This window comes from Gopherus flavomarginatus, chromosome 12 (assembly GCF_025201925.1).
Source record: "Gopherus flavomarginatus isolate rGopFla2 chromosome 12, rGopFla2.mat.asm, whole genome shotgun sequence".
NCBI lineage: Eukaryota > Metazoa > Chordata > Testudines > Testudinidae > Gopherus > Gopherus flavomarginatus.
Window position 1 is genome coordinate 6,096,953 of NC_066628.1, and position 10,681 is coordinate 6,107,633.

At 49.8% G+C, this 10,681-nt stretch overlaps 1 protein-coding gene across 1 annotated transcript; it reads left to right on the forward strand.

The window, feature by feature from the left end:
* The first annotated feature begins 1,288 nt into the window (after nt 1–1,288).
* LOC127033124 (olfactory receptor 11-like) lies at nt 1,289–4,798 on the forward strand. Its single transcript, XM_050920928.1, has 3 exons — nt 1,289–1,294; nt 2,723–2,776; nt 3,887–4,798. Exons 1-3 carry the CDS (start codon nt 1,289–1,291, stop codon nt 4,796–4,798), a joined length of 972 nt encoding a protein of 323 aa, XP_050776885.1.
* Nucleotides 4,799–10,681: the final 5,883 nt, after the last annotated feature.

Sequence of the window (10,681 nt, forward strand, 5' to 3'; positions counted from 1 at the left end):
CTGGTGGGGAGTAATAGGCTTCTGTCTCAAATATGGGGACTGTCCCTATAAAATCAGGACATCTGATTACCCTAGCGCACGGGGTCACTGGGGCATCGCAAACCTCACCAGCCAAGTCCCAGCCCCTTGGGAGGCTTCAGGGAGTCACATCTCCCACCCCCTTCCTGGCTCCAACGTCTATAAGGGCCCTGCCTGCTCCCTCCCCTTCATCCATGGCCCCATGCACTCAGGGACAGCAATCACGAGCTGCACAAGCAGGATCCTCCCACAGTCACAGAGACACAGAACCCTTCTCAGCTGTGCTTCGGATCCGGGGCAGCCCAGTTGTAGTGTGACACCAGGGCTGGGGTAGGTCAGGGAGCAGGGACACAGCCTGGGGAGCCTACTTCCTGCCAGCCATCCACTGTACTTCTCCAGATCTATCCAGCTCTCTGGGTCTTTCTCCACCACTCGCCAACCTTCTGCTCATCTGTCTCTCTTTCTTTCCGTCTCTATCCTTCTATCCATCTACCTCTCCACCCTTCTATCAATACATCTCTCTGCAGATCTCTCTGCCCTTCTATCCATCTCTTTATTGGTCCTTTTATCCATCCTTCTCTCTGCCTCTTTCTGCCCTAACAATTCACCTCTCTCTCCCTCTCTCTCTCATCCATCCTCTCCTCTCTTGGACTCTCCCTCTCTTTTCCCGTTGGGGAACGTCTGGCATCCATCAGCCCATCCACACTCTCTCTCCATCCCTCTCCCTCTGTCCATCTCTCTCTCTCCACTCCATCTCTGGGATTTGTTTCGGTCTGTCACTGTGGTCTCTGGGCTTCAAGGAGACCCTGCCAGCTGAGAGAGGCTCAGGGTATCCCTCCCAGCCTGCGGCAACCTGCCCTGAGAGACTTCACTCACACACTGACCAGGCTTGGTTCCTGGGCATGGGAGAGAGGATACCCTGTGACCATGCGACACTGGCTCTGAGCATCCAGTTTGCCACATTCGCCTCCTTTTGAGAACCACCCCAGGGCCCCAGCAGTGTAGCGGGGAAACACCTGCAGCCTCTGGGCTTCCAGAGCCAGATGTGGACGGAGCTGCCCCGCGGCAGGGGGCAAACTTAACTGGTCTCCCTGACTCGGGAGCATCCTTAGACATTCAGCTCCACAGCTCGGGTCTGCTTCGTCCCAGGGACTGGGGGGGCTCAGCACAGGGAAGCAGAGACTCCAGACTCTGCCCTGGCATCGGAGTATCTGAGCCACCCGGAGCTGCCCGGACAGGAGGCATCTGGGCAGAGCAGAGCCGGAGATGAATGGAGGTGAGTCCGGGGTTTTTTCCACCACTCGTTCATGCTTATTACTGGGGAGGGTCCAGGAGCTGGGCAGCATGTGGAATGGTTAGATTTCTTAGCCTTGTGTGATGGGTCTGATAAAACTTCCCTGCCTCCCAGGAGTGATGTGAGGATAAACCCACTAGAGATTGTTAGGTGCTGAGATCCTGTGGTGCTGGAGGGCAGACAAGTGCCATCGATTGGTAGATTTGATTAGAGTTGGAATCCAGGGGCTACTAACCCACAAACATGCAGGGATAACTTTGCACAGGTGAGTAGTTAATCACCTGGGTGAACGTCTGCAGGACGGTGTTTGTAAAGTGCCATGTAAACCCTGTTGTCCCGTGATGGGTCCCAATCCTGCAAAGATCTACACATATGCTTAAAGTAAGCCCACGGGCAACCCCACTGTAGGTGGTTTGGGTAAAGGAGATTAGGGCAGATAGGAAGCAGGGGCCACATTTACAAAGGGATTTAGGTGCCCGCAAGTGCAGATGTGTGGTAGGTACCTAACTTCTATTGGGACCAAAGGGAGTTAGAAAATCCTTTCCCACTCATTGCCTATCTGCACATTTAGCCCTATATGAGTCCATAATGCCCCTGAAAATCAGTGGGATTTGGGAGCATCATTCCTTAAAGCTGCTTTGGAAACCCCAGCTCTAACTGTTCGCAGGATCAGGGTCTACATTATTACTAGTGGTACTGGGATGATTTTATTCTCGCCCTGAGTGTTTACATTGTGGTCCCTGTCAGTCACGAAGAGAAGCACATAAACATAACAGATTCCTGTAAAAGTGGCAGTAGAATCCTAGACATGTAGGGCTTGAGGGTACCTCCAGAGATCATCTGTGCCATAGCCCAACACTGAGGCAGGAATAAGGTTACCTAGACCATATTTAACCAGTATTTGTCCAACTTCTTCTTAATAACCTCTCAGGATGGTATGGCATTCTGGGGTGCAATCCAGACTAATGAGGGGTTGTGTCACCCCTGCCCTGCTACCTTGGCTACCGCACAATGTTTTATTATTGTAGCTTCCAACCTGGGTCCCTCACAAGCAGCTTGCCAGCATGCAGGTCACACCCGGAGTGTCTGTGTATGGCCACAGCCCTGGTCCAGCAACTCTTACCCCGGTACCCTCTCCGCAAACACCAGCCACACTCTGGCTTCTACCAGCCTGGGTTACCACTCGCAGGGTGACCACAACAAACTCCCAGTCCCAAATTCCTACCCAAGACTTGGGTTCTGCACTGTCCGGCCCCTTCCTGGACAGTTCAGATATTGTAGGTCCATTGCATCTCTAGGGAGATCAATATCCAACAGTTTGCAAGGTTAAATGGAGTTCCCCACACAATTGAGTTTAAATGCAGTTTGGATTATGGAATAAAACATGTTTATTTAACTACAAAGAGACAGGTTTCAAGTGAGTACAAGTATAAGACATTCAAGTCAAAAACGGTTACAGGAGAAGTAAAGGAAAAATGCTTCCTCATACTAAAATTAACAAACTAGACTTGGCTCCAGGTGAAATCCCTTCCACGTGTTCCCAGTAATATTGCTGAGCCAATTCTCAGGACAAGATCTGCTCCCAAAGTCCAAATGCTGTTTCTTTGGTCATCTTAGGGGAAAGAGAGAGAGATGGCTAGGGAGAGATACCTTGGGGTGTTTCTCCCCCTCACTTTTACAGTCCAGTCACCCTTTGAGATGCATTTTATTGAGGGTCCTGCCTAGCTAAAGTTCATTCCTGCTGCAAGGGCGGAGATAAGGAGTCTAATGGTGAAGGAGATGCCATGCTGTTGTTTGCTTCAATGCAGATGGGGTTGTTCCTGCCCTATTTCCTTGCCAAAGACCAGGCACTTAATAAGTAAGTGTCCCTCACCTTTGATGACATCTGGCTAGACTCCTTTGTGTTTAAGAAACTGATTTACCCAGTCTTGTCTTTGACATGTATTTCCGACCTAATGGACATGGAGAACAATTGATCACCATCCTTTTTACAACCTCTTTACACCAATTGATCACCATCCTCTTCATGACAAATTTTCACATATTTTAAGCCAATTACCAGGTCCCCCTTCTACCTTCTCTCCTCTAGACTAAACATGCCAGTTCTTTCACCCATAAGAGGAGCAGAAGGCAGTAAGCGGTGCAAATTTGGGATCATAGTTAGGAGCCCCAGTCGCCACCAGGATCTGCACAAATACAGAATAAAAGGTACAAAACAAAACGGCCTGTCTCCCAAAGACCTTATAATCAAAGCATCCTTTTATCTATCATATCCTATTGCTCCCACCAACTGCCACAGATCCACTTTAATTTCCTGATATATGGATCCTCCTTTGTAACGAAGTGCCACAGAACCACTTTTCTGTGACAAAGCCATTCCCTGGCAGAAGGATCCCACTTCCGACCCAATTGGCCCAGATGTTCTATGACAAAGTCACAGGTGGGCGTGGGCCATTCAGATGAAAGGGGCTGCCCTTGAATGTGTCTCCCTTGTGTATGGCTGTTGGAGCTTCTTTCATCCTTTGTCCCTTCTCCCTGCAGGAGGAAAGAGGGAACGGGAGCTCCCAGTGGGAGTTCATCCTATTGGGGGTCTCTGACCAACCGCAACTGGAGATGCTGCTTTTTGTGGTTTTTCTGGTCTTGTACATCATGAACCTGGTAGGGAACCTGGCCATCATAGTGGTCTTGTGGCTGGAACCCAGTCTCCACACCCCTATGTATTTCTTCCTCAGCAACCTCTCTTTTCTGGACCTTTGCTACACCACCAGCACCGTTCCTCAGATGCTGGTGAACTTCCGTAGCACCCACAAGACCATCACCTGGGCTGGCTGCGTGGCCCAGCTCTACGTCTTCCTCTCTTTGGGCTGCACTGAGTGCCTCTTGCTGGTCGTCATGGCCTACGACCGCTACGTTGCCATCTGCCAGCCACTGCGCTACACAATTGTCATGAGCCGCCGCCTCTGCCTGCAGATGGTGGCCACTGTCTGGATGAGCGGCTTCGGCAACTCCATGCTGCAGACCATCCTGACTGTGCGGGTGCCCCGGTGTGGGCGGAACCGGGTAGACCATTTCTTCTGCGAGGTGCCGGCCCTGCTGAAGCTGGCCTGTGTTGACACCTCCGCCAACGAGGCCGAGGCTTTTGCTGTCAGTGTGATCTTCCTGCTGGTGCCGCTGGGCTTCGTCCTGGTATCCTACGGCTACATCGTCGCTGCCGTGCTGAGGATTCGCTCGGCCCAGGGCAGGCTTAAGGCCTTCAACACCTGCACCTCCCACCTGGCCGTGGTGTCGCTTTTCTACGGCACGGCCATTTTCATGTATCTACAGCCTCCATCCAGCTACTCCCAGAAGCGGGGCAAGATGGTCTCCCTCTTCTATGGCATCATTGCCCCCATGCTGAACTCGCTGATCTACACCATGAGGAACAAGGATATGTACAGGGCTCTAAGGAGGGTGCGGGGGAGGCTATTTGGGAGTAAGAGGACATGAGCCAGAGCAATGAGTTGGGACTGGTTGGCTTGGTTCTCTATGGGGCAGCAGCTTTGATCCAGCCTCAGGCTGGAGGACTGGCTGGTTCAGGGGCCAGGCAATGGAAAATGGAGCTTTCCCATCTAAGATGTCTGCATTTTTATCTGTCTGTTCATGTCCATACATGGCGCTGGGACTGGGAAACCAGAGGTCACTCACCAGGAGCCCCAGAAGGCAGAAGACCATGTCAAGGCCTGGTAGACAGTATTGGGCACCTCACAGTGTCCTTCCTTGGCTCTGTCCGTGAACAAAGCTGTCACTGCATGGAGAAGATGGAGCGATGTTGACATTTGGGAGTCATCTCTCTGCATGAGATCCAGCCAGCACAGATCCAGACCCTGTCCCCCCAATATAAAATGCCTCAGATTCTTTCTTACTGAATATTGATCTAAAAAATACCCCTACCAATCCTTCCCCATTTCTATTTAATTCTCTGATATGGATAGTCTGGGGGTTCTTCCTCCTTCTCAGTTAAACTGCAACTACTTTGGCATTTGGAGGGAAATAGCTGGCACCAATTATTGCTCCAAATTGTGGATGGGGTTAATGAAGAGGTTAAAACTCATTAGAATCAACTTTCCCTTCAGATTTTGCCTCTTTTCTCTCTAATTACAGAATATTGATCTAAAATCCCCTGAAATTTTCTCTTTATTATCGATAGAAATGTCCCTCCATTTTGGGACTCCTCAAGTTGGGCACCTTTCCTGCTAAATTATGGAATATTGATCTAAAATCCCCCCAGATTTGAGCATTTTCTTCTTTAATTGCTGAATATGGCGGAAAAAACTCTCTCGCTTTAGGGTCTTTCCCCCCACCTCCCATTTTAAATTGCAGTCACATCTGCTTTTGGAGGGAAACTGCTGGCTGGAGTTCTTGTCCCACATGGCGGATGAAGAAAAGGAGGACGTTAACCCCCCTCCCATCAACTTTCTCCTCAGATTTGACCCCTTTACTCATTCATTCTCAAACAGAGATCTCGCACCCTCTCAAATGTTGTACCTTTTCTCTCAGCTGTCGAATATTCACATGAAATGGCTGTAGATTTGGGGGTTCCCCCCCATTTTATGCTGCAAGACATTCTCGTGGTCTTGGGAAGAAGTGATTAGGCCAAATCATTACCCCATGGGGTGAATGACTGCGGGAAGGAGGTTAAACATCCCAATGAACAACTTTCCCCTCCTGTAGGAGAATCAAATTCTTTTCTCTTGTGGAAATCAAAACTAGTCTGTTTGCTGATTTGAGTGACTTGCGCAATTCTTAACACGCACCAAGGCTAGAAACCTTCGCCCCTCCAACTGGTAATTGACCTGACAGAGGCTGTCCATCACAGTTGCCCATATGAACACCATCTCTGAGCTGTCCATCTTCCAGTCCCAATTGCCATGAAATCTTCATATTCAGGGTTTAGCCTCCCCTCCCATCTCTCCTGCTAAAGCGGAAAACCCAAAGGGACTGTGGAGTTGTAGTGTGGGCAGCAATGCGTCTTGGGAAAGGGGGCATAGATATGAAAGATCTATGCCCTTTCCTGCAAGACAGAAACCAGGGAAGCAATGAGATTAAGACCTCGTCTATCATGGAGGATAGGTCCATCAATCACTATTAGCTAAGGTGACCAGGGATGCAACTCCAACCATGCTTTGAGCGTCCCTAGCCTTTGATTGCTAGAAGACGGAAGTGGACAACAAGGAATGGATCAATTGATCATTCCCGCTGAAGCACATGGCATTGGTCACTGATAGAAGACAAGATACTGGGCTAGATGGACCATTGGTCTAACCCAGGGTTGGCTCCAGGATGTTTGGCTGATGTGTAACCTTGTACTATTTGTTAAAGGACTTGAGGATCATTTGGGTTGAAAGGGGCTGTACATCATTCTCAGTGGCTCCATTCAAGATGTGGCAGGGAGACAGCAATGTCCATTGGTTAGAGAGGGGCAGCTGAAGAAGGGAATTTGAAGCCAGTGGGAGTTTGGACTCCTGGCTTCTGTTCTCAGCTCTGGGAAGGGAATGGTGTCTAGTGGGTCGGTGCAGAGGGGAGACTGGGAGTCAGGGTCTATCCCTGGCTCTAGGCAAAAAAAATGAATTTGTTTGTATGTAATTAATTATAAAGCAATGAATGATAATAAAATATTGACTGCAAAAAACAGTGATGACCATGAAATAAGATAAAACATCCATGGGCAGGCAGCCTGAGCGAGACAGTGAGACGAGGCCCTAGTGAAGCCACTAGGGGACAGCTGGGGAGATTGTCAATATCGCTTTAGTTTAACACATGTATCACCAGGTTTGGCAGAATTCCAGTTTTATGTTTTTATAATTTCAATGTTTATTTTTAAGCATTTTTTAATTTTAATCATTTACATCATTGCAGTTGCAGGAATTAAGCAGGATCAGCAACTAATCAGATCTAATCAGGCTTCTTTTGCTTTGCCTTCCAGTTTCGGAGGTTCAGATCCCACTCCTATAATAACTATGCGCCAGCTGCATTTCGTTCTCTGGGCTCTCTGTATTGACTGGAGTTTAGGTAGCTGAACCTGCAGGCTAAAGGCCAATCCAGAGGTGGGCAAACTACGGCCTGCGGGCCACATCCGGCCCATGGGACCATCCTGCCTGGCCCTTGAGCTCCTGGCTAGGGAGGCTTACCCCCAGCCCCTCCCCCGCTGTCCCTCCTGCCCCACAGCCTCAGCGTGCCATGCTGCCAGCGCTCTGGCCTGCTGTTCCTGCCAGGCAGCACGGGTAGCGTGGCCAGCTCCGGCGGGGCTGTGAGCTCGCTGCTCTGAGCAGCATGGTAAAGGGGCAGTGAGCAGGGGGGTTGGATAAGGGGCGGAGGGTCTCGAGGCAGTCAGAGGACAGGGTGCAGGGGGGGTTGGATAAGGGGTTGGGTCCCAGGGTGGGGGGGTCCTGGGAGGAGGTGGTCAGGGGAAAAGGAGCAGGGGGGTTGGATGGGTTGGGGTTCAGAGAGGGGCAGTCAGGAGGCAGGAAGTGGGAGGGAGTGGATGTGGGCGGGGCCAGGTTGTTTGGGGAGGCACAGCCTTCCCTACCCGGCCCTCCATACAGTCTTGCAACCCCAATGTGGCCCTTGGGCCAAAAAGTTTGCCAACCCCTGGTCTAGATACACGGATAGATGTTAGAGAGGCAAGGTCAGTGACGCCATATCTTTTATTGGACCAACTTCTGTTGGTGAAAGAGACAAGGTGCCGATCTACATGAAGAAGCTGATCCAATAAAAGATATTGCCTCTCTAATATGCTGCTACAACAACCCTGTGATAGCTAGATAGATAGATAGATAGATAGAGGGGGTGTATGGGGATAGATAGATAGATAGATAGATAGATAGATAGATAGATAGGCGTGGTCTACACTACGAATTTATCTCAAATTAACCCTGCACCCGTCCACATAATGAAGCCCTTTACTTTGATATGAAGGGCTCTTAAAATCGATTTCTGTACTCCTCCCCGACGAGGGGAGTAGCGCTGAAATTGCCATTGCCATTTTGAATTAGGGTTAGTGTGGCCGCAATTCGACGGTATTGGCCTCTGGGAGCTATCCCACAGTGCACCATTGTGACCGCTCTGGACAGCAATCTGAACTCAGATGCACTGGCCAAGTAGACAGGAGAAGCCTTGCGAACTTTTAAATTTTATTTCCTGTTTGCTCAGCGTGGAGCGCTAATCAGCACAGGTGACCATGCAGTCCCAGAATCAAAAAAGAGCTCCAACATGGACCATACGGGAGATACTGGATCTGATCTCTGTATGGGGAGATTAATCTGTTCTATCAGAACTCCGTTCCAAAAGACAGAATGCCAAAAAACATTTGAAAAAATCTCAAGGCCATGATGAACACAGGCCATAACAGGGACTCAACACAGTGCTATGTGAAACTTAAGGAGCTGAAGTAAGCGTACCAGAAAGTCAAAGAATCACATGGACGCTCAAGGAGGGAGGGACGACTGACAACTGTAGCTATCCCACAGTTCCCATGTTCTCCGAAAACCATCTGAATTCTTGGTTGAGCTCCCAAAGCCTGAAGGGTCAAAAACGTTGTTGCAGGTGGTTCAGGGTATATGTCGTCAGCCCCCTCGCCCCCCTAAACACCAGTGTGAAAGCAAAGGGGAAAAAAATCATTTCTCACCTTTTTTCAGTGTCACCGTATGTCTACTGGATGCTGCTGGCAGACGCAGTGCTGCAGCGCTACACAGCAGCATCTCCTTGCCTTACCTTGCGGATGGCAGACGGTACCATAGGACTGGTATCCGTCGTCATCATCCCATGGGTGCTCCTGGCTGGCCTCAGTGAGGTTGGCCGGGGGCACCTGGGCAAAAATGGGAATAACTCCCCAGGTCATTCTCTTCTTAAAGTTTTGTCTAATGGAGATTCAGTCCTGCCTGGAATATCATGCCAGCTGGAGGCTTCTGCCTCAGGCTGCTCTCCCAGTCAGCAGCACCGCGTGTTCGCACCTACCCCAGCCTACTCCTTGCTACCAGGGCTCACAATCAGATACTTAGACCTCTACATTTTGCTGCAAATAAAAAAATTAAGCTGCTGTTTCGAACTGTCCCCCAACATACATATCCTGGGACATTTTGTATTTTACCAGTGTCAACCAAAGGCCCGCACACAAATGGAGATTCAGTCCTGCCTGTCCTTCTATCCTAGTGCTTATCACAGATTCTCATTTTCAGCTATAGGCTGAGCAAGTGCAGAATGGTGGTTCACTCTACTTTGCTGTAAGTCAAATCCCCTCCCTTCCCCCCTTTGATCTCTGCTTGCAGAGGCAATAAAGTCAGTGTTGTTTCTTATTCATGCATTCTTTATTACTTCATCACACAAATGGGGGGAAACTGCCACGGTAGCCCAGGGGAGTTGGGGGAGGAGGGAAGCAAGGGGTAGGGTTGTTCCGGGGGAAGTCCCTAGAATGGCATGCAGCTCATCATTTCTGCGGGATGTCTTGGGCTCTGGCTCGGAACGGCCGTTTGTCTCTCTGGTTCTTTAGGCTTGCCTGATATTCTAGGCAGGATTGACTCTCCATTAGACAAAACTTAAAGAAGAGAATGACCCGGGGAGTCATTCCCATTTTTGTCCAGGCGCCTCCGACCGACCTCACCGAGGCCGGCCAGGAGCACCCATGACAGCAGCAGACGGTACAGTAGAGCAGGTAACCGTCTTTGCTAACTTGCAAAAGGCAAGGAGATGCTGCCATGTAGCACTGCAGTACCGCGTCTGTCAGCAGCATCCAGTAGACGTATAGTGACAGTGAAAAAAGGCTGAATGGGCTCCATGATTGCCATGCTATGGCGTCTGCCAGGGCAATCCAGGGAAAAGGGAGCGAAATCATTGTCTGCCATTGCTTTCACGGAGGGAGAATTGACTGACGACATTTACCCATAACCACCCGTGACAAATTTTTGGCCCCATCAGGCATTCGGATCTCTACCCAGAATTCCTATGGGCCGGGGAGACTATGGGAACTATGGGATAGCTATGGGATTGCTACCCACAGTGCAACGCTCCGGAAGTCGACGCTAGCCTCGGTACATGGATGCACACCGCCGAATTAATGTGCTTAGTGTGGCCACGTGCACTCGACATTATACAATCTGTTTCCAAAAATCAATTTCTGTAAAATCGGAATAATTCCATAGTGTAGACATACCCAGAGATAGCAAACATTAGGATTTAGACAGATAGGTAGTGACTTAGTTTATTTTCAAGACTGGAAAGTGTCCAGTTATCTGCCCAGCACAGACATCTACATGGAACAGAAGGCTAAAATATAGACCAGCATTTTTCAAAATGGGGGTCCTGATGCAAAAGGGGATCGCAAGGGTATTGTAGGGG

What these genes read in the sequence shown, in the direction of transcription:
- LOC127033124 (XM_050920928.1), top strand. An exon ending in CAAAAACGGTTACAGGAGAA is followed by an intron (nt 2,777 to 3,886) that starts GTAAAGGAAAAA and finishes TCCCAGTGGGAG; the next exon opens with TTCATCCTATTGGGGGTCTC.